This window comes from Schistocerca serialis, chromosome 6 (genome assembly GCF_023864345.2).
Source record: "Schistocerca serialis cubense isolate TAMUIC-IGC-003099 chromosome 6, iqSchSeri2.2, whole genome shotgun sequence".
NCBI classification, from domain to species: domain Eukaryota; kingdom Metazoa; phylum Arthropoda; class Insecta; order Orthoptera; family Acrididae; genus Schistocerca; species Schistocerca serialis.
The window spans coordinates 682,113,622-682,138,522 of record NC_064643.1 but is presented as its reverse complement, the minus strand read 5'-3'; the positions used below and the strand labels follow the sequence as shown (position 1 = coordinate 682,138,522).

At 38.8% G+C, this 24,901-nt stretch overlaps 1 protein-coding gene across 3 annotated transcripts in view; it reads right to left on the bottom strand.

The window, feature by feature from the left end:
* Positions 1-24,901, bottom strand: part of LOC126484276 (enhancer of mRNA-decapping protein 3) — a 92,534-nt gene that overhangs the window by 5,700 nt on the left and 61,933 nt on the right. For all 3 annotated transcript variants that reach the window (XM_050107701.1, XM_050107700.1, XM_050107702.1), the window contains one exon: positions 14,734-14,951. In XM_050107701.1, coding sequence (XP_049963658.1) covers positions 14,734-14,951 — 218 coding nt within the window. The remainder of the gene's footprint in view (positions 1-14,733; positions 14,952-24,901) is intronic.

Here is a 24,901-nt window from a genome sequence, read left to right as displayed (position 1 = left end):
CCCCTATTTGATTTTGTATTTATAACCCTGTATTCGCCTGGCCAAAAGTCTTTCTCCTCCTGCCAACGAACTTCACTAAATCGTACTATATCTAACTTTAACCTATCCATTTCCCTTTTTAAATTTTCTAACCTACCTGCTCGATTAAGGGATCTGACATTCCACGCTCCGACCCGTAGCACGCCAGTTTTCTTTCTCCTGATAACGATGTCCTCCTGTGTAGTCCCCACCCGGAGATCCAAATGGGGGACTATTTTACCTCCGGAATATTTTACCCAAGAGGACGCCATCATCATTTAACCAAACAGTAAAGCTGCACACAGAGTAGCAGGAGAAACAAAAAAAAAAAAAAAAAAAAAGATCTGAAACCAGAAGTGCTTAATCTGTGAAATATTAAATTTTGGCTGGAATATATATTGCAACTATTAGTTAAACAGCATCTAATTATTCCAGTATTTCATTATCTGTAAGATACAGTGATTAAAATTTCATCCTTATTTTCATTACTGAGAAGAGCCTGTAGCCTGTCCTACAAATGTAGAACGTAATGCTATTGGGTATGTGGGGCTTCACTGCAACTTTTCAGGTGTAGATCATAACACTGCATACCCAGAGAACATGCACATGCAGTTGATTGTTATCTTTCAGATTGAAAATGGGTGAGCCACTAGCATGAGGAACATGGGAGAATCATACAGACAGACTGCACAGACAGTTGCGTGTGGTGCAATGAGATGTTATATGATTGACTCAGGACAACAAGGTTACCAGACGGCATGGGTTCTTGTAGAAGATACCATGAGAAGGTCGTAGGACTGATTGACTGGTTCTGGCGAATAGTCAGAAAACAACACCTGAAATCATGGCAGATGCAACAGCAAGATCACTATGAACTGCCAGGGACAGATTACTGGAAGTTGGGTTGACATCTTGAAGTTGGGTTGACATCTTGAAGTTGGGTTGACATCTTCAACTGCCAAACATCACCTACTGCTGTCACTGTATCACGGACAACAGACATTCTTTGTGTAGAAACAGGGACATTGGGCAGCATTATGTTGTATTCAGTGTTATGTCTCACTACTTTTGCTGGCAGTCAGGCCGACATTAACACGACCATAGATGACTTGGTGAAATGCCTTGGGAAACATCAATCCTCGAGATGCATACCCCACCAACTCATGTAATCACAGTGTGGAGAGCTAGTGATTATAACAGGTTTTACTTGTTAATTGATGGAGGAACGCTGAATGCTCACCATTATGTGGCAAGAAGGAAAAACCATGTTGTCATACCAATATCCTTCATGACCAGAGTACAAAACGGCATATTTTAACATGATAATGCAAAAATCCATGCCATAGCTCACACCTAAAACACTTTGAAGAACACAAGGACCCTTTACTGGCCTGGCGATGATGATGAAATAATAATAATAATAATAATAATAATAATAATATGAAGGTTGAATGAAAAGTAATGCCTCCACCGTCGTTAATTGGGTTTGGATGCGAACATTTTAATAAATCAAATGCAGAAATAATCCTTAGAATGTGATCTTTAATTATCAATATTCACTTTTCCAGGTAATCACAGCCAATTGGATACATTTCTGCCAATGATGAACAAGTTTCCTGAAGCCGTCACAGAAGTCGTCACACTGTTTCCGCAACCAGTCTCACAGTTCTCTCAACGTCTTCATCAGAAGCATAATGATGTCCCCGTAGATCGTCTCTCATTATCAGGAACAGATGGGAGTCAGACAGTGCTAAATCTGGACTGTACGGAGGATGCTGTACTGTGGCGTGATTCAGTCTCTGAAGTCTGCTATGGTTGCACCCATCGTGCACTTATCTTCCAGTAGCCAAGCAAAGCAATGTGACCCACACGTTCTTGTGAAATGCTGATTGTGCTTGTAATTTCTCTCCAAGTGATATGATCAGCACCCTGAATCGGTCAACATATTGCTTGTGAAACTCGTTGGTTGCTGTCACAGATGTCCAACTCTGTTTGTCGCACAGATCAGATGTTCCTGCCTCAACATCTTTAAACTTACTCGCCCAACGACACAAGTACTCACATCAACACACTCACCATAAACTGCTTTCATTCTCTGATGAATCTCCTTTGGGGTGACACCTTCTACTGTCAAGAATTCTATGACTGCACGTTGCTTAAATCGCATTGACCGACTGTCTGTGCAGGGTTCCATACTTTACACTGTAACAACACAACCGTTCCATGCTAAGGTTTCCCATCAACTGGAGCTTTAGAGAAGAGGCTACGGTACAAGCCAGTACCTGCCGCATACCAATGCTGCCTACTGTTTAAGAGTTACGAAGGTGGAGGCATCACTTTTCAGTCAACCCTCATAATAATCTGATCATCACCAACACTTCATTTAAATGTAATATGGAGAAGGTTCCATCGTTAAAGTAATTGATTTTTGAAGAGGTTAACCTTATATAATTGTGTAGGCATCTGTGGCCAGCGTCAGTCAACATGAAAGTTTTCTGGGTATGGTACCGCGTCATAATGTATAAAACTAATGCTGCTGAAGAAAAACCAATGTCTCGACCAGTTGCAGTGGCCCTCTTCTGGGTGTACTGGTAGACTCAGGAGGAGGTCACTGCAACCGTGGCTGAAACACTGGTGTTTCTTCAGCAGCAGTAGGTTAACCTTATCTTATTCCCTCCTCCCCCCCTCCCCTCTCCCCCCTCCCAAGATACACCAGTGTGACCCGTGTAGTAGTTATAGCCTTGGAAACTTGAGCGAAGACAAGTGGAAGCAGCACTTAGAATGTAAAGGGCAAGCAAGGCTGCAATATGATCTGTAGTTCAATTAAAATTACATGATAGTTGACCAAAGCTATGCCCAAACCAATTGCCGTTGCCAAACTACCACTTCCAATTCCTTGTCCGGCTTTCTTTCTTGATGAGTGTGGATCCTGAATCCAGGGTCTGGTTCTTTAATTTGTATTTCATCACACACACACACACACACACACACACACACACACACACAAACGAAATACACACGTGTCATACAAGGACTAACCAAATACTACTGGATCCTTCTGTACAAGACATGATTCAGTGTCATTTATACATTAGATAAGCTTTGCACAACACTTTGTGAAGCCAAATTTTCAAAGGTTGTCTATCATTGCAACTGGCACACAAGAGTCATAAATAAAACAATATTTTGCAGTGTACTGGTATAACTTAGTGGTTGGCTTATAAACATGATGTGAAGAAGGTCGAAGGTTTGGATCTTGTCAAAAGCTGCACAATTTTTAATTTCTGTAAATCTAATCAAAAGATTGATTATTATTTTATTCATCTAATTGGTTTTAATGTATTTTTGTTAATTTCTAATACTTTGCCTCACCTTTTTCATCATCATACTAAGTTTCTTATTTGCTCTTATTTTATTCCTATAATTCTTTTTCGTGTGGAGTCTGCTTGTGTTGCCTATAATCTGCAACCAAGTGCCGACTAAGACTGCTCATTGATTGGTAACATGGCATCGCTTGTAGCCAGTGTGAGTATAGTTTAGGTAACCAATAACAGCAAGAAATTGGTTTGCTTTTACAGCAAAAACTGAAAATTTCATATGGAAAATGGTTATGCAGACAGACATACTATGAAATTTTTCTGTCTTGAGTTTGCTCATAGAGGTTAGCCTTAAATGCCACAAACAAAATGATCATGATTTAGTTCTGCCGACCGCTGATTACCATTTTCTCAGATACACTGCACACCACAAGGTTACGGTTAGGTTAGGATACGAGTTTCAGTCCAGGACTATGAAACCCATCATCTCCTGCAGTTCAGTGGTTGGTCACTTAGAATCAGCTGTCAACAGAGTCTCTCCTACTTCTGTCATACCTTGCAGTGGCTGCTTCCAACATTCCTTCGTGTTGTACATTAACAGTATTCATGAAGTGACCATCCATATTTGTGTGTCACCTGTAACTGAGCAATAGCCAGCAGCAGATGTGGCAACACTGTAATGGCAAGTGACAGACATCAACTATCAAGTAATTTTAATTGGACTGTAGATAAGAAAGATGCCCAGTGGAAGCTATGCTCAAAGTACACCATTGACTTGTAGGCGATGAAACTAGCTCCATTTTCACATGCAAGTGCAGTTTATAATACACAAAATTGGTTGTTCATAACTTTACAATGTATAATTTACAAAGTCAAGATGCAGTATGATACTGGTTTGATGAAACACAAGGTGAATTAGCTTCTTCAGGTTCATGTACAATGGAAACTCTGTCCAAAAATAATTAAAGAAAATCTTGTCCCCCAGTCATTTAGTATTCTGAAGGCTGCACATACCAGAACAGAAAAGTGATACTATTAAATTCTTTTTTGAGATTAGCATTTGATACTAGATTACTGATCATGCAAAAGTTTTGAAAGAAGGTCAGACTCAGATGGAATGAAGGATTGTTCACAGTTCCATTGAGTGCAAGCTTAAATATGAAGTTACACTTCCTAGTTGACAAACCTTGAACCTGAAGAGGAAAAAAGAAAAGCCATGAGCTTACAAAGTCCATTACCTAGATTTTACCTGTTTCAACAACTATGCAGAGAAAAGTTTGTGGTTGTATCATTCATTTAGGCCTGGAAGAGCAGTAAAAAATGAGACTATGGTTACTGACCTGAGGGTGATACAGTACCATGCAAATGGTATTATCTGCTGCAAGTGCACTTTCAATGTAGTATTCAAATAGTATTATCTACTACACGGTGCACTTTCAACAAAGTTTGGCAAGAAATACCAAGATGTTCAAGAAAAAATCTTAGAAAAGTTTGCTTCCTGAAACTATACAAAGAAAGACTGTACATCAAGAAAGCCAAATGGGATAATTCACAACAACTTAAAGCTGTTCTTCGTAAGGACTGTCATTGGTATTATGACAAATCTCTAACAAATGATTATCACTTGGAGGTTATGGTTTTAGGAGTGACAGCGCAGTGTAGCATAGTTCTTTGTTGCTATTTCAATGACATTTGGCACTTTTTTTGGTATCAAAACTGAACAGTATGGATATTTGGAGTTGTTTTTGTGAGGCCTTTCAATAAAAAATTGTTAATGTTCCAAAATGGTGTTTTTACTAGCTTCCTCAGCATCACAAACAATGTAAAAAAGGTAAGTCTTACAGGATACACTGGCAAACAAATAGCGCATGAATAACTTAGCCTGTCATAAATACTGAGAAAATTCCGCGTATCTCCCATAATTACGCTTTCCAAAGGGTATTTTCTTTGTTTCAGTTTCTGGTCTGATCCAAAATCTGATTGTAATGCTACAACACAAATTTAGTGTCCCTATGAAACTTATCACACAATCTAGGCAGTTTTTTCTCTCTTCTGTAAAATTCATATTTTGCTGGTTACACGCTATTATTTCTTTAACAATGAATTATTTATACACACCTAATTTCTTTTATTTATTTATATTTAATTCACATTAAAATACCAAAGTATCACATGAAGTTGTTATATTATTTCACATGAAGTAAACTGTACGTAATGGATGTAAAAATACTTCCGTTTGATAGGAAATGTAGAAAGAGAAGGACAAATGAATACAGACAGTCTTAAGCTGGACTCAGGTGTAGAGATGGATGGAAGGGACATGTCTGATTTTTAAAGAAAAATCTGTTATATTTTGAACAGTGTTTTCTTGTAATACTGAATGTACAGGGTAATGCGGAGAAGAGAACACAAGTTTTGAAGTGCTCTTAGTCTGTGCTGGGATTTGGAAATGTGATGATGGATTGAGTGTGAATATGCCATTAATAGGGAGCAACACTTAAAGTAGTAAAGGAGTTTTGCTATTTGGGGAGCAAAATAACTGACGATGGTCGAAGTAGAGAGGATATAAAATGTAGACTGGCAATGGCAAGGAATGCGTTTTAGAAGAAGAGAAATTTGTTACATTGAGTATAGATTTAAGTGTCAGGAAGCCATTTCTGAAAGTATTTGTATGGAGTGTAGCCATGTATGGAAGTGAAACATGAACAATAAATAGTTTGGACAAGAAGAGAATAGAAGCTTTTGAAATGTGGTGCTACAGAAGAATGCTGAAGATTAGATGGGTAAATCACATAACTAATGAGGAGGTATTGAACAGAATTGGGGAGAAGAGGAGTCTGTGGCACAACTTGACTAGAAGGGATCAGTTGGTAGGACATGTTTTGAGGCATCAAGGGATCACCAATTTAGAACTGGAGGGCAGCGTGGAGGGTAAAAATCATAGAGTGAGACCAAGAGATGAATAAACTAAGCAGATTCAGAAGGGTGTAGGTTGCAGTAGGTACTTTGGGATGAAGCGTGCACAGGATAGAGTAGCATGGAGAGCTGCATCAAACCAGTCGAAGGAACTTGGAAGCAGGGGGAAGAAGGGGGAAACATAGCAATTTTTTGGAAAGAGAAGCAGTTTTCATTGTGGTGGAAGTCAGAAAATTTAAAGAGGAGAAGTGAAGTATTGCACTGAGAGAGAGAGAGAGAGGATGCCTTAAGAAGCATTTGAATATGGGCGAAACATATAAGTTTACAGAAAACTATTGCACTGACACAGTTGCAGTAGAACAAAAATTTTCGAGAAGAGATACAATTCCACATTTGTACAAAGAGGAAGAGTCAGAAGAGGGAAAAACTGGAACAAAGAAGAAAGCAAGAAGCAAGATTTTCAAGACGGGAGAGTCGTCAAGAAATAGGTGCAGAAAAGAATGGGCAGTCAAAACTAAAAATACATTAGGAAGAACAACACTATAAATGGTTACATCATGAAACAAGTGCCAGATAAATTTGACAAGGCATTGTACTGAAGAGTTATCATCATCATTTTGGTTTAGGATAGACTATGAAATATGTCAGTGCTATGGACTGTGTTACTAGGAGAGCCTGTACGTTATCATTCATGTTCGGAGAATATGGACTGCAAACAGACTGTTTAGTTGTTGGATAAGTTGGAGTACCAAAGCACGCTATTTGAAAATGAAATATTAATAAAATGACAATATAAAAAATGGAAACTCCAGGATGGAATGTAACAATACCAGAGAAGGAAAGTTACTACTCACCATATAGCGGAGATGCTGAGTCGCAAGAGGCACACTAAAAAGATTCACACAATTAAAGCTTTCAGCCATTAAGGCCTTTGTCAGCAGTAGAAGCGAGCGCGCGCGCGCGCGCGCCCACACACACACACACACACACACACACACACACACACACACACACACACACACACACACACACACACACAGAGTCATAAATACTGAGAAAATTCCGCGTACCTCCCATATTACGCTTTCCAAAGGGTATTTTCTTTGTTTCAGTTTCTGGTCTGATCCAAAATCTGATTGTAATGCTACAACACAAATTTAGTGTCCCTATGAAACTTATCACACAATCTAGGCAGTTTTTTCTCTCTTCTGTAAAATTCATATTTTGCTGGTTACATGCTATTATTTCTTTAACGATGAATTATTTACACACACCTAATTTCTTTTATTTATATATATTTAATTCACATTAAAATACCACAGTATCACATGAAGTTGTTATATTATTTCACATGGAGTAAACTGTACGTAATGGATGTAAAGCGCGCGTTTTCACACAAACACACACACACACACACACACACACACACACACACACACACACACACACATATCTGCAGTCTCAGAGAGCTGTGAATTGTGTGAATCTTTTTACTGTGCCTATCGCGACTCAGCATCTCCGCTATATGCTGAGTAGCTACTTTCCTTCTCTGGTATTGTTAAAATGACAATATGCTACACAATTATATTGTTAATTAAGTCTACTGTTAAGCTATAAAATACTGTTTCAGCATTTCAGCCAGGCACATTCCAGTCCCACAGCCTCTTAAAAATATTTTTAAAATTCAACAACGAGTTCTACACCGCAGACAGATAAACTGGAGCAGCAATGGATCGTTTAGTGTTTTTCTCAAATTAATTTTTCATTAACAAGACAGCACTCGCCATCTAATTCTGTTCCCGAAAATCATCTAACATCTACAACACAATGACACCAGAAATTGTCTGCAACTGTGCAGCATCCAGGTGAGAGAAGAAAACATTCTAGCGATTCAGTTCTGTTGTTAAACTTTGTTTTGCTTCTCAGTAAATTTAATCTCTTAACATACTCCTACATCATCATTTACAAAATACAATGAACAGTAAAAACTGAATCAATAAATAAAAAGTACAACTTGAGATTCTGTATGTATTATTTTCCTGTCAGCCTTAAATTTTCTCATGGTTAAAAGTTGTTACCATGCTATTTAAATTGACTGTGAAAGTGTAAGAGCTTAACTGTTGAATACCACATTGAACTACAGATAAAATATTGACAATGTAATTATGGAGTTGTTCATTTCTCTAAGAACATTCATATTCAATAGTTTCGATTACTTACTCTTCATGAGAATAAAATTAAAACAATACAATGCCATAGCATATAGTGGAAGTTTCTTAATAAATCTTATGTTACTGTCTTTTTAAGTTTTAAATTTTATGTAGAAGTAGCGCCATAAATTTCAATTTGTCAAGTCAATTTATACATCAGTTACTGTTCTATGTAAGCTGCATGCATTTACACACTCTTAGCTTCACACTGTAAAAGACATATTTAATGTACTCAAACAACATTTTTCAGAGAATCCAGAGAAACAGTTCATCTTTCAGATAGTTGTCGATTTATAAGCCATTCTTATTCTGTTTCTCTACTTGCCATTTTCACGTAAAGAGGTGTGTGTGTGTGTGTGTGTGTGTGTGTGTGTGTGTGTGTGTGTGTGTGTACTCTGCCATACATCAGAGGTGTTCATGTGTATGAAAACAGTAGCACAGCACGCGTAGGCAATCGTGTAGTGGCAGTACATAACATCATCATCAACTACTGACGAGCAGTTAATTAAGTATTAAACAGTTTTAGTCTGTTGCTCTGTGAGGCAATGAACTTGCCAAAGAGTTTGCTGTAGCTTTGTTGGTCATATGCTGGATTGTCATCTGACGACTGTGGCTTAAGTCTCAATTAGCAGAGTCCATTCTTCGCAGCGTGTTCAACTGGTGGCACAGGTTGGTGCTGAAGATCAACAGACCTCTTCTTTAACATTACCTATAAACTCCTGATGTATGGGGTCAAATTCATGGCCACTATCTCTTGTGTACTCAGTCTGACATTTCTGGCCACAATACACAGCTGTATCTCTTTTCTTAATATCTGGCATATGAGACAGGCAAGATCACACAGGCCTTCCACAACTGCCATAGGATCACAGTCAGGAATCACTCATATCTCTTTCATCTGACTTTTTTTCTGTTGCATTTCTTCGAAATGCTGGCACAACTTAAGAAATTATTCTACTGTTGTTACCTGCTTTACAAGAAAAGCTTAGTACATCATCTTCTGCGACCCATTTCATCAAATTTGAGTTTCTATTGGCTTCTGTCCTATCAGATTCACAATGTTGAATAGGGCCAAAACATCCTGTATGTCAGAGTGTGTTGTTTCCCAATGACAATAGGCCCCTTCTGCAACTGTTCTTTCTCTAAGTGGACTTGCTGCTGACTGATTCCAGCTCAGTCTGGAATTTATCCCAGCTATTGAGCTGATTTTCGTTGTGCTGGTACCACTGTTGGGCTGTGCCAACTACGTAGAAGTAAGTACAAATGCTATCTCATTTGCCACATTTGGAGACTCTGGTGAATCTTTGCAGCCATTTCCTTGGGTCTTGTTCATCATGTCCAGAAAATACTAATGAATGGCTGGTGGTGCAGCTGACGCACTGCTGCCTCGGAATCCAATGGTAACCTGAATATATGGATCTTGGGAATGATGTACTGCTTGTATTCACTGCCAAAGTGAAGCCATGGTGATGTACATGGTTTGAAGTACCCTGTGTCCCCACCAAACTCTTAAATCCAAAAGCAGGGTCACCAATGAAGTACAACACTTAGCACTGAAGGCATGATTACAGACATCAACTTCCAGCCAGAAAATAACTGAGCTCCTGGACAGACAGTGCTGCTACTTATACAAACATCACTTGTGTGAGTGACTGTGGTTATGACATGACAGTATAGCATGTAAGTTGCAAGTAAAAATCAAAATTTAAAACTGTGTATGTGCTGTTCCCCCCCCCATGAACCATGGACCTTGCCGTTGGTGGGGAGGCTTGCGTGCCTCAGCGATACAGATAGCCGTACCGTAGGTGCAACCACAACGGAGGGGTATCTGTTGAGAGGCCAGACAAACGTGTGGTTCCTGAAGAGGGGCAGCAGCCTTTTCAGTAGTTGCAAGGGCAACAGTCTGGATGATTGACCGATCTGGCCTTGTAACAATAACCAAAACGGCCTTGCTGTGCTGGTACTGCGAACGGCTGAAAGCAAGGGGAAACTACAGCCGTAATTTTTCCCGAGGGCATGCAGCTTTACTGTATGATTAAATGATGATGGCGTCCTCTTGGGTAAAATATTCCGGAGGTAAAATAGTCCCCCATTCGGATCTCCGGGCGGGGACTACTCAAGAGGATGTCGTTATCAGGAGAAAGAAAACTGGCGTTCTACGGATCGGAGCATGGAATGTCAGATCCCTTAATCGGGCAGGTAGGTTAGAAAATTTAAAAAGGGAAATGGATAGGTTGAAGTTTGATATAGTGGGGATTAGTGAAGTTCGGTGGCAGGAGGAACAAGACTTCTGGTCAGGTGACTACAGGGTTATAAACACAAAATCAAATAGGGGTAATGCAGGAGTAGGTTTAATAATGAATAGGAAAATGGGAATGCGGGTAAGCTACTACAAACAGCATAGTGAACGCATTATTGTGGCCAAGATAGATACGAAGCCCACACCTACTACAGTAGTACAAGTTTATATGCCAACTAGCTCTGCAGATGACGAAGAAATTGAAGAAATGTATGATGAAATAAAAGAAATTATTCAGATTGTGAAGGGAGACGAAAATTTAATAGTCATGGGTGACTGGAATTCGAGTGTAGGAAAAGGGAGAGAAGGAAACATAGTAGGTGAATATGGATTGGGGGACAGAAATGAAAGAGGAAGCCGCCTTGTAGAATTTTGCACAGAGCACAACATAATCATAACTAACACTTGGTTTAAGAATCATGAAAGAAGGTTGTATACATGGAAGAACCCTGGAGATACTAAAAGGTATCAGATAGATTATATAATGGTAAGACAGAGATTTAGGAACCAGGTTTTAAATTGTAAGACATTTCCAGGGGCAGATGTGGACTCTGACCACAATCTATTGGTTATGACCTGTAGATTAAAACTGAAGAAACTGCAAAAAGGTGGGAATTTAAGGAGATGGGACCTGGATAAACTAAAAGAACCAGAGGTTGTACAGAGATTCAGGGAGAGCATAAGGGAGCAATTGACAGGAATGGGGGAAATAAATACAGTAGAAGAAGAATGGGTAGCTTTGAGGGATGAAGTAGTGAAGGCAGCAGAGGATCAAGTAGGTAAAAAGACGAGGGCTAGTAGAAATCCTTGGGTAACAGAAGAAATACTGAATTTAATTGATGAAAGGAGAAAATATAAAAATGCAGTAAGTGAAACAGGCAAAAAGGAATACAAACGTCTCAAAAATGAGATCGACAGGAAGTGCAAAATGGCTAAGCAGGGATGGCTAGAGGACAAATGTAAGGATGTAGAGGCCTATCTCACTAGGGGTAAGATAGATACCACCTACAGGAAAATTAAAGAGACCTTTGGAGATAAGAGAACGACTTGTATGAATATCAAGAGCTCAGATGGAAACCCAGTTCTAAGCAAAGAAGGGAAAGCAGAAAGGTGGAAGGAGTATATAGAGGGTCTATACAAGGGCGATGTACTTGAGGACAATATTATGGAAATGGAAGAGGATGTAGATGAAGATGAAATGGGAGATATGATACTGCGTGAAGAGTTTGACAGAGCACTGAAAGACCTGAGTCGAAACAAGGCCCCCGGAGTAGACAATATTCCATTGGAACTACTGACGGCCGTGGGAGAGCCAGTCCTGACAAAACTCTACCATCTGGTGAGCAAGATGTATGAAACAGGCGAAATACCCTCAGACTTCAAGAAGAATATAATAATTCCAATCCCAAAGAAAGCAGGTGTTGACAGATGTGAAAATTACCGAACTATCAGCTTAATAAGTCACAGCTGCAAAATACTAACACGAATTCTTTACAGACGAATGGAAAAACTAGTAGAAGCCAACCTCGGGGAAGATCAGTTTGGATTCCGTAGAAACACTGGAACACGTGAGGCAATACTGACCTTACGACTTATCTTAGAAGAAAGATTAAGGAAAGGCAAACCTACGTTTCTAGCATTTGTAGACTTAGAGAAAGCTTTTGACAATGTTAACTGGAATACTCTCTTTCAAATTCTAAAGGTGGCAGGGGTAAAATACAGGGAGCGAAAGGCTATTTACAATTTGTACAGAAACCAGATAGCAGTTATAAGAGTCGAGGGACATGAAAGGGAAGCAGTGGTTGGGAAGGGAGTAAGACAGGGTTGTAGCCTCTCCCCGATGTTGTTCAATCTGTATATTGAGCAAGCCGTAAAGGAAACAAAAGAAAAATTAGGAGTAGGTATTAAAATTCATGGAGAAGAAATAAAAACTTTGAGGTTCGCCGATGACATTGTAATTCTGTAAGAGACAGCAAAGGACTTGGAAGAGCAGTTGAATGGAATGGACAGTGTCTTGAAAGGAGGATATAAGATGAACATCAACTAAAGCAAAACAAGGATAATGGAAAGTAGTCTAAGTCGGGTGATGCTGAGGGAATTAGATTAGGAAATGAGGCACTTAAAGTAGTAAAGGAATTTTGCTATTTGGGGAGCAAAATAACTGATGATGGTCGAAGTAGAGAGGATATAAAATGTAGGCTGGCAATGGCAAGGAAAGCGTTTCTGAAGAAGAGAAATTTGTTAACATCGAGTATTGATTTAAGTGTCAGGAAGTCATTTCTGAAAGTATTCGTATGGAGTGTAGCCATGTATGGAAGTGAAACATGGACGATAAATAGTTTGGACAAGAAGAGAATAGAAGCTTTCGAAATGTGGTGCTACAGAAGAATGCTGAAGATTAGGTGGGTAGATCACATAACTAATGAGGAAGTATTGAATAGGATTGGGGAGAAGAGAAGTTTGTGGCACAACTTGACCAGAAGAAGGGATCGGTTGGTAGGACATGTTCTGAGGCATCAAGGGATCACCAATTTAGTATTGGAGGGCAGCGTGGAGGGTAAAAATCGTAGAGGGAGACCAAGAGATGAATACACTAAGCAGATTCAGAAGGATGTAGGTTGCAGTAGGTACTGGGAGATGAAAAAACTTGCACAGGATAGAGTAGCATGGAGAGCTGCATCAAACCAGTCTCAGGACTGAAGACCACAACAACAACAACAACAACAACAACATGTGCTGTTCATGACAACCCTTATATCTATTTAATAGAGGGAAACATTCCAAGTGGGAAAAATATATCTAAAAGCAAAGATGATGAGACTTACCAAACAAAAGCGCTGGCAGGTCGATAAACACACAAACAAACACAAACACACACACAAAATTCAAGCTTTTGCAACAAACGGTTGCTTCGTCAGGAAAGAGGGAAGGAGAGGGAAAGACGAAAGGATGTGGGTTTTAAGGGAGAGGGTAAGGAGTCATTCCAATCCCAGGAGCGGAAAGACTTACCTTAGGGGGAAAAAAGGACAGGTATACACTCGCGCGCGCGCACACACACACACACACACACACACACACACACACACACACACACAGACACAAGCAGATGGTCTGCTTGTGTCTGTGTATGTGCGGATGGATATGTGTGTGTGTGCGCGCGAGTGTATACCTGTCCTTTTTTCCCCCTAAGGTAAGTCTTTCCGCTCCCGGGATTGGAATGACTCCTTACCCTCTCCCTTAAAACTTATGTCTATTTATTTACTTTAAGGTTACATTTTACTTTTTTGTGCTCTCTCTCTCTCTTTCTCTCTGTGTGTGTGTATGGGGGGGGGGGGGGGGGGAAAGGGGAGGGGGGAAGTGGAGAAAGGGGGGGAGGGGATGAGTGCACATTTTCTGTTTGTCCTTTCGATTTTGCAAATTATCTGTTAATGATATTTTTAACACTGGTCAGGTCTTTTGCAAAACTTCCACAGAAAATTATGACCACTATATGCCCACAAACACAGCAGTTTGCAATTGTGATAAATATTTTAAGAATAACCACATAAAATGGAAAAAAAATTCAAGAAGCTGTTGAAATTATAGTTATAAAAAGGCTGGTCAGCATTTAACTTCAGGAGATACAACAGAGTACTGCCAACAGAAATGCTCTAAACAGAAAAAAACAGTCTGTCTAGTTTTTTAATTATTTCTTGTGTCTTCAGGGAGGAAGTGATGACTCTGGAGGGGCTGGAAAGAGTGAAAGACCTGAAATCTACCTCCCCATTTCCCAGTTTCCTCATACAATCTGGCTTTCCTCCCAGAGAAAAGGGATGCACGTTCTTGAAAACCAGGAGGAACTTTTTTTTCTATTTTAAGCATTTTTATTGAAAATACTGCTCGCCATGCCTTTTGAAGACAAGTACTGGTCAGCCCTTTTATCTCTCGAAAATGTTCTGAACAGAAGTTTAAAGTATCCATTTGGCAAACAAACCTTCAGTATTTGTAAGGATGGTGTTTCCTGTAAACTTATAAAGCTGAAGTTCAGTTCTAACTTCTGGCACCATATTGAGTTGATCCAGTAGAAACACAACTGTTTTCACACCATGGCTAGCCAACTGCCGAGCACAACTTATAGCATATGCACCCTGACGATGTGGGCCACATAACGCTACTACAGTTGGCCACTGGTGAACATTGTGAGGGTTGAGCCTAGTAAAAGAATGAATACGATTAAGTAATCAGCTACATGTATTAACGGAAACAAAAATGACCTGTAGTATTCAAGTTAACAATGAAAATAAACAAACTCTAACTACATTATAACATACAAAATAAAATTTAACAAACACTAAATCATGTAACTGAAGTAAGCATGGTCACTGCTTTTCAGTTGATGTGAGAGTATTAATTAAGTTCACTATTTTTGAAGGGGCAGTGCAGAAGATGTCTTGTAACATTTCCCACGGGCAAAAACTGGTTTATTATTAATCAACTTGCAGTTATTCCTTGTGGGGTGGAAATGGGAATTTTACATGAAAACTTAACATGCTGCTTGTATCTTTTCTGTGTTGTCACTTATCTGTTGCATAAAGATTTGTGTGTGATATGATAAGCCGGGTGGTTATAATTAAAGTGCAGCTACTCACAGAGGTCCACAGTGGGCTGTACTTATAGTATGGCAGTGAAACTTGGTAGATATGCTAATATGTTAATGCAGAACTGATGTGCACTCGATAAAAATTTTTTTCAATTTTGGCCACCAGGTGCAAATCTGAGGAGGCACTGATCTCATCACCTCTGATGCTCATACTGAACTAACTGTGTAAGTGGTGGTTAATGTTATAATCAACATTATGCCCTTCTCACTTGTTTGACCTTTCCTGCCCACGTCCCATTCCTAACCAATCATAGATGGAAACATCTCTATACATCTTTCTTGCATTCACAGTGCCTAATTTGTACCTGGTGGTTAAAAAGGCAACTAGTTTTTTTCCAGCATTACTGCATTAAAAATATCTACCAAGTTCCACTGCCATATTCCAGCCCACACTGGACCTCTGTGAGTAGCTGAGCTTCAATTATAACCACCTGGTATTATTGTTGTTGTTGTTGTTGTGGTGGTGGTGGTGTTGTTCAGTCCAAAGATTGGTTTGATGCAGCTCTCTGTGCTACACTGTACTGTGAAAGCCTCATTATCTCCAAGTAACTACTGAAACCTACGTCCTTTTCAATCTGCTTACTGTATTCATCTCTGTCTCCCTCCTCGATACAATTCCCCCCCCCCCTCCAAAAAGCTTTCCAGTACTAAATTGGTAATCCCTTGATGCCTCAGAATGTGTCCTACCAACTGAACCCTTCTTCTAGTCAGGTTGTGCCACAAAGTACTTTTCTCCCAATTTCTACTGAGTGCTTCCTCATTAGTCACCCAATTGATCCAACTAATCTGCAGCACTGTTCCATAGCACCACATTTCAAAAGCTTCTATTACTGTCTTGTCTAAACTGTTTATCGTCCATATTTCATGGCTACACTCGAGACAAATACCTTCAGAAAAGACTTTCTAAGATTTTAATCTATATTTGATGTTAACAAATTTCTCTTCTTCAGAAACACTTTTCTCACCATTGCAAGTATACAATTTATATCATCTTTACTTCAGTCACTATCAGTTATTTTGCTGTCCAAATTGCAGAACACATCTTCAGCTTTGTGTGTCTCTTTTCCTAATCTAATTCTCTCAGCATCCAATTCCATTATCATTGTTTTGCTTTTGTTGATGTTCATTTTATATCGTCCTTTCAACACTCTGTCCATTCCTTTCAACTGTTCTTCCAAGTCCTTTGCTGCTTCTGAGAGAATTATGTCATTGGCAAAAAATCAAAGTTTTACTCTGAAATTTTCTTTGATTTCCTTTACTGCTTGCTAAACCTACAGACTCAATAACATTGGGGATAAGCTACAAGCCTGTCCCACTCTCCTCTCAAACACTGCTTCCTTTTCATTTGCTTTGATTATCGTAACTGCAGTCTGGTTCCTGTACAAGTTGTAAATAGCCTTTTGCTTCTTGTATTTTACCCCACTACCTTCAGAATTTCAGAGAGAGTACTTAAGTCAACACTGTTAGAACTTTCTCTAAGTTTACAAATGCTATAAACATAGGTTTGCCTTTCCTTAGCCTATAGTCTGAGACACAGGGTCACTATTGCCTCACATGTTCCTAAATTTCTGAGGAATCTAAACTGCTCTTCCCCAAGGTCAGCTTGTACCAGTTTTTCCATTCTTATGTAAAGAATTCATGTTAGTATTTTGCAACCATGACTTATTAAACTGATAGTTCAGTAATATTCACACCTGCCATCACCAGCTTCCTTTGGAATTAAAATTATTATATTCTTCTTGGAGTCTGAAGCTATTTCACCTGTCTCATACATCTTGCACACCAGACGGAAGAGTTTCACAAAACTGTCAGCAGTCCTGATGGAATGTATACTCCCTCCACATTTCAGCTTCCTCTTTTTTGCTTAGTACTGGTTTTCCATTATCGCTCTTGATACTCACACCTCTGCTTCTCTTATCTCCATAGGCCTCTAATTTTCCTGTACGCAGTATCTATCTTTCCCCTAGAGAAATATGCTTCTGAATCCTTACATTTGTCCTCTAGCCATTCCTGATTGCCCATTTTACAATTCCTGTCAATTTCATTTTTTTAAATGTTTGTATTCCCTTTCACCTGTTCGTTTATCGTATTTTTATATTTTCTCCTTTCAACAATTAAATTCAATATCTCATGTGTTATCAAAGGATTTCTACTAAGCCTTATATGTGTTTGATTCTCTGCTGCCTTACCTGTTTCATCTCTCAAAGCTATTCAATCATCATCATCTGTATTCCTTTCTCCTGTTCTTGACAACTGTTGCCTATTGCTCCCTTTGAAACTCTGAACAACTTCTGGTTCTCTCAACTTATCCAAATCCCATCTCCTTAACTTCCTACCTCTGTGCAATTTCTTCAGCTTTAACCTACAGTTCATTAGCAATAAATTGTCATCAGAGACAACATCTGCCACTGAAAATGTCTTACAATTTAAAATCTGGTTCTGAAATCTCTGTCATACTATTATATAATCTATCTGAGATCTTCTGGTATCTCCAGGTCTCTTCCACATGTACAACTTTCTTTTGTTATTCTTAAACTAAGTGTTAGCAATGATTAAATTATGCTCTGTGCAAAATTCTACCCGGTGGTTTCCTCTTTTATTCCTTTCCCCCAGTCTATCCTCAATTACTATTTTTTCTTCTCTTACTTTTCCTAATATCTAATTCCAGTCCCCAATTGCTATTAAATTTTTTGTCTCCCTTATTCATCTGAATAATTTATTTTATCTCCTCATACATTTCTTCAATCTCAATCTCTTTGCTATCTGTGGAGCTAGTTGGCAAATAATCAATTTGAAAATTTTCAAAAGTTTTCAAGTTGTGAATTTATACATTATTGACAGTACTGTTCTATATTTGTCTTCTCTCCATATTTCGGTGGTAGTACATGGTTTTGAGGGCTCATTTCCCCGAAACTGCATTATATATCTATGTGATCAGCAATTGATTTTACATTTTAAAATTTCTTTAGCTCATCACAAATGTCCAATTTGTGTTATTTTCAGATTTATAGTGAGAATGTTCTGTACAAATTATGTTTGTTGGGACCACAGATATATTGTGAGGTCACAGATTTTCAGTTTCACTTACTGCTGATTTACTTTATATTTTTATTTGGCAGTGTTTCCACACAATATGCTACATTTACTCTAATTGAGCTATTATTTGTTTGTTTTAATTAAGAACAACACTACTGTTAACACTGTTTCCAAACACAGGACGAGATCGCTGAAATTTACAGCTAGAAACTGTGTTTACAGTACAACTTCTGAAGCCTGTAATTCAGCTAAATTTGTAGTAAATGATTTAATAATTAAGTATACATCTGACAAGGAGAGGGCACGACTTGAGAAATTTGTCATGTAGCATTGGTAAAATGCACTGGCTAGCCAACTCCCAGGAAAAAGGTTTTGAAGTTTTACACCCACTTTATATACTAGTTTAATGTTCTCTTGAACTTACAATTTTTAACCTGCTGATCCAGGATAAATCCTGGCTCCTGTCATAAGTTTTTTAAGTTATAGTTGGAAGGATTTTTAAATAAAATGTATAAGCAAAACCACTGCAATTGAAATCATTAATGATTTTATTTTACATATAATGCAACGGTTGGTTGGTTGGTTTGTTTGGGGTATAAAGGGACTAAACTACAGGGTCATCAGTCCCTTTCTCCTCACACAAGCAAGGCTCAAGGAACACAAAAACCCAACACCACACCTAAAAAGAAAATGAATGGAATGAACAAAAAATGGGGAAAACATACACCACAAGGAAAAGTAGAAGAAGGTATTAAAACCATAGAGCAGATGGTCTGGGCCGGGTGATCACAATAATAAAAGAAGGTGAGCCAGCCACTCTGCAACAGATTAAAATGTCCACCCCAAAAAGACAAGGCGAGATGAACACATGTAGGGAAAAGACGACCACCATGACAAACAAATGCAAAGAAAGTGCGACAGAGTTAAAATGGAGGGTGGGTGGTGACCTCAGAGAGAAGGCTAAATGCCCACCCTTAGATGGTACGATAAACCCCACCCCCCTCACGAATAAAATGTAAAATTAAATCTGCTGTTACGGCATTGTCACCCCAACACTGAAGGTAGGGTGCTGGGAAGGTTAAAAGTCCGTCGCAGTGGGCAGTCCAGCAAGATGTGGACGACAGTCATATGTGAGCCACAGTGACACTGAGGTGGATCCTCGCGAGGTAGGAGGTACCCATGTTTTAGCCACGTATGTCCAATGCGGAGCCGGCAGAGATCCACAGAGTCCTTGCAAGAGGCCTGCATGGAGGTCTTCCACACATTCCTAGTCTATTTAAGGACACACAGTTTTTGTGTGTACTGAGATTATGCTAGATCATCATTGGTAGAGCAACCCCGGCTGAATCCGCCCTGACATGGAGCCAGTAGGCCACGTGACTCCAGGACCCAACACAATCGCTGACTTACATACATTCTAAAAACTTACAAAAAAACGTTGGTGAGGCTGATGGGCCGATAGCTATCCACATCAAGCGGGTTTATACCAGGTTTGAGCACTGCTCTCCTGCCATTGCGATGGAAAGACGCCATTGCACCAGATCCGGTTGAAGATGATGAGGAGATGTCGCTTGTAGTCGGATAAGAGATGTTTGATCATCTAACTGTGGATCCAATCTGGCCCAAAAGCTGTGTCGGGGCAATGCGCAAGGACGCTGAGGAGCTCCCACTCTGTAAATGGGGCATTATGGGGTTCACTGCAGTGTGACACGCACTCAGACAGATTGTGCCAAGAAAACAAGAAGAAGAAACTGAAGAACACAAGTCATTGGCGTGCATTCCGTTTGTCGGAAACACCTCCAGAAAAATCTGTAGAATCCTGGGGAAACACAATGTGACATGAGTATTCCGACCCCCTGCAAAAACCTTGACTACTGGGTTCAGTGAAACATGACCTAGGCCTTCGAAAACCAGGCGTTTATCAAATTCCCTGTCAGTGCGGAAAGTCATACATTGGGGAGACAGTGCACACTGTAGAATAGAGGTGCGAGGTGCCGCGAACACAAGCGACATACAGAATTACACCAGGCCACTAAATCAGCCGTGGCTGACCATTGTATAAAGACTGGTCATACTATGGACTATGAAAAAACAAAAATACTATGTCGATCCTCCTACTTTTGGGACTGCGTTAATAAAGAGGCCATCAAAATCCGAATACAGGATGATCTAATTAACAAAGACAGCAGCCTTCAACTTAGTCGGGCTTGGAACCCTGCACTCAGCCTGGAGAGAAAGATGCGGTCCCAGAGATCGAGGACCGCCCCCGACGGCGAGGACCGCCCCTGACGGCGGCAGCAGGGAGACTGCAGACCCCAGTTCAGACCCAGCCGCTGCTTCCCCCACCACCTCCAGTAGCCGCCGTGCCAGCCGCACCAAAGACACCAGGAGAGGAACGGTGGACGGGGTAACGGCTAGTATATATAGGGCACCGAGAGGAACAGCACAGCATTCGTCAGGAACCACCTGAAGATGGCAGCGTGTAGGTCTGCTGAAATATTGTGGAGAAATTACGACGCAACCTGGTCAGATACCCGAGAACTGTTCAAATTGGAAATACGCCGGGAAAACTTCAGATCGCACAGTTTTCATTGTTGTGGATGAGTTCTTTCTCAGTAACAAATATTTTTTCAGTCAGTAAGTCCATAGTACTCAACTATCAACATCGCTTCACAAGAAATCAAAGTTGAAGATTCTGGTGCAATCAGATCACCACCACTCAGCAAGCCTATGTAATGAACAACCGCATCTCTCAACAGTAACTCAGCTTTTCACTGTATAATGAGTGTTTAGTAATTTTATCTCCCACATCTCCTCGTAGTTTCCTTATTAACTGACATATTCACTTCAACAATCTTTAACAATATAAACATTCCAACCTTGGCAATATTTCAGAAATAACTGGCATGTGTATTCGAGTTTATTCAATACAACCAGTTAAATGTAGAATATGGAAAGCCTGTTTGTACTATTATTTGAATAGCTCCTGTAGTGCCTTGGATGCTCTGAAACATCTGCCTATCAACAGTTAAACTCTTCCACAGAAGAAACATGTTAAAAAAGTTCGAATGAACAACTCGCACCTGTTCACGTATAATAATAGTTAAAAAAAACACTAATGACTTTTTAATGGAAATAGTACTGTACTAAATCTACTTCTCTAAAAATGGATTTACTGTTACTTATCTATTTTAAAATACAATACATATTAAGTCATTTCATTAGTTTTAATAAATAGCTGCATCAGATACAAAATAAAATCATTAATGATTTCATTTACGATACTGTTTGCAACTACAAAAAATGTGTGTTTTTTTTTCACCAGACATGTTCCACATTATTGAGGTAAAGCATCATCAATGATCTGTTATTATGTTATTTACAGTTTGATTTGTTTCAAGGTTGAAAAACAGTTCATTAACAATATACTGATTTTTACTTACAGTGAGTTCTGCTTGATTTCTCACCTACATTGGGAAATGCTGTTGCTAGCACATCATTGATGTTTTTCTTCTTTAGATACTGATAGTTATTGTCTAATTGTTAGTTGCTCTGCAGAACTATGCATTTTTATTTTTTTTTTACTCAGCACACTTTTTTGTACACCACTGCCTTCTGTTAGTTAAGTATGTATTGTGGTTTGTGTTTTGTACTGTTGCCATTGTCATTAGATTGTTTCTGATCTACACTTTTTATTTTTTTAGTTTATTGTACTTGTGTAATTCTATTTAATTATGCTGCCATATATTTATATACTGTGGGAGAGTATTGAAGGAATAGTGATGGAGGTTTTTTTTGGGTGGGGGAGGGAGAAGCCATGATGAGTGGACATAAGTATGTACTAATGTGATGGAGTGTGAGTTGAAGAAGAAGGTGAGGAGCAAGAAGTGAAATGAAACTGGGAGTGGGGGATTGGGTGTGAGAGTCGGAGATGGTGAAGGATGAAACATGCTCTTTTCTTTTTCATGTAATTTCATCAATTATTTTATATAGAGTCTGGTTTCCAATATTTGTCACTGAGCAACTGTTTATTTTGTGTTAATGGTTTGGGTATGTGGAAGAATTGGAAAGCAACTACAGACAACATGGCCATACAAATGAAGAATTCATTTACAATAGTTTTGGTTATTCATTTTATTTAAAATTCCTTCGAATTATAACTGGATAAAAAATTTTTTGGTGGAAGCTGGGATTAAACCCGGATCAGCAGATTAAAAAGTAAGCATACTGCCAATGAGCTATTTTTACACAAGTTCAAGGGAACATTAGACTAGTCTACAAAGTGCATGTAAAACTTTGAAACCTTTTTTCTGGGGACTGGCTGGCCAGTCCATTTTACTACTGCTACAGGATAACATCATTTAGGTAAATGACAAACCAACCAAGCCTTACTCCAATCTGAATGTTCCAAGTCATGTCCTATCCTTGTGAGGGGCGAACATCCACTCTTTAAGCTCTAATGTAAATTACCTTAGGTATTCTGACATGTTACGGTACTATAATCATAAGCATATAAATGTCAGGACACCTTACTTATGGACTTGCACTGACCACGGTGTTACAAATTCAAATAGGGCAGAATTAGTGATGAGAACTACTGAAAACTCTCCCTCGAGTGATGATGCTCTATCCACGAGATAAACAGACTGCCAAACAGTTCTACATAGCGATTTAATCACTTTTTTAAAAAATCGACCATTATAATCTTGAGGAGGACCTTCCACGCACAAAATGGTAGCAGTTGTACACATCAGATTATGATAATGGATAGTATCTATTCATTTATATTATATTATGTTACCAATAACTGATTATTTTCATTGTTAGATTATGATAAAGAGATTTATAACAGATATTAAACCACAGTTTTAATGGGGCATGTGCAAGGGGTAAAATCAGTGATGAAATCAGATTATTCAAAAGATCTTAAAAATTCCCCAAAGAATTCACTAGTTGAAGGAAAATATGAAGGGCATGAATGTGTTGTTCCAGGATACAAACTTGCAACAATGCCTAATGAAGTACAAAAGCAATAGAAAATCACACAGAGGATTCCTGAAGACTAAAAGCACATAAGGGTATTCATTATCACTAGTAAAATAGCCTGAAACATAATAAACAATGGAAGTGAAAATGAATATGCCCGTTGTTGTAATATAGCATTAGGAGAACACTGAATGCTGATGAGCAACTCAAAGACAGTATGTGAATCCTTCATAGAACATTTTAGTTAGACATGCTAAGAAGAAGTTTTTGAATCAAAACTAACAATAAACTCAATTAAAATAGGTAATTCATGTTTTCTAAGAAATGTAACACAATATGTGGTAATGAAAATAACATCAAAACTAAAAATAGAATGTCTAGTGGCTGCATTACACAAAGAACATAGAAATTAATTAATAATACCAGTGACATGTTTAGTAAACAGTTCAAATGGCCAAAGGACCTCTCCTGATATTTTAAAAATTAATGCAATACCACTAACATATAAAAAGGGAGCAACAGCTGACATACATAATTGCAGGTGAATTTCATTTACTTCAATGCCTTGCGAGCTGCCTGACACAATAATTTTAGACCAAACGGAATCTTTCTTCTGGAGTTGCTGTCTACGCAGGAGGTAGTGAATCATGTCTGATGTTTTTGAAGTAATACTGTGTAGATCTTGATAGTGTACAGCATTCTGTTTCAGAACATGGGACAAGACTGCTACTAAAACGTGGAAAAATGCAACAAATTGCCTGTAATGTCCTACGTAATAACTCATGTTACAAAAAAGGTTAAACCTTGAAAGCTGTTGTGGAAGCAGGATCATATTGCTGGAAATATTGAGTCAACAACACATCAAATAATTTATGGACAACCAACAGAAATCAAAAATAATTTCATTGAATATTAACTTGAAAAATATTAATCAGTAATTCTAATTTCATGTTATAAATGCTTTCCATGGCACTGGGAAGTAATTAAACAAATCATGTAACTGTGGCAGTTAGTGAGTTTATGAAGTATTATCATCATTACTTACAATATTTCTGCATTGTACAAATACAGGTTAGCAGTAGCAGCTTTTTTCCATGAACTGATAAACAGGTTGGATAAGAAGAAAATCATTGGGAGTTTTCTAGATTTATCTAAAGCGAAACTCACACATGCTGCACACTCACTTCATTTTGAGCAATGTGAACCTCAGCCCAATCTGCTGACATTGTGAGTGAGTAAATCTACAAGACTAAGACTCGTATAAATGTGAGGATACCACAGTTTGTCACTGGCAATGGAAGTGCTACAATGTGCATTGTTTACTTGGGTGCACAAGACCCCAAACTGGTGCAAACTTTGAGTAGTATCAATCCCTGTGGTCAGGACAACAGTACCAAATCTACAATCTCTGTGCAAATTGAAGGGGCCAGAAGAAGAAAGTGTTAACTCAAGAGTATGTATTTAGTGTTACTGCATGTTA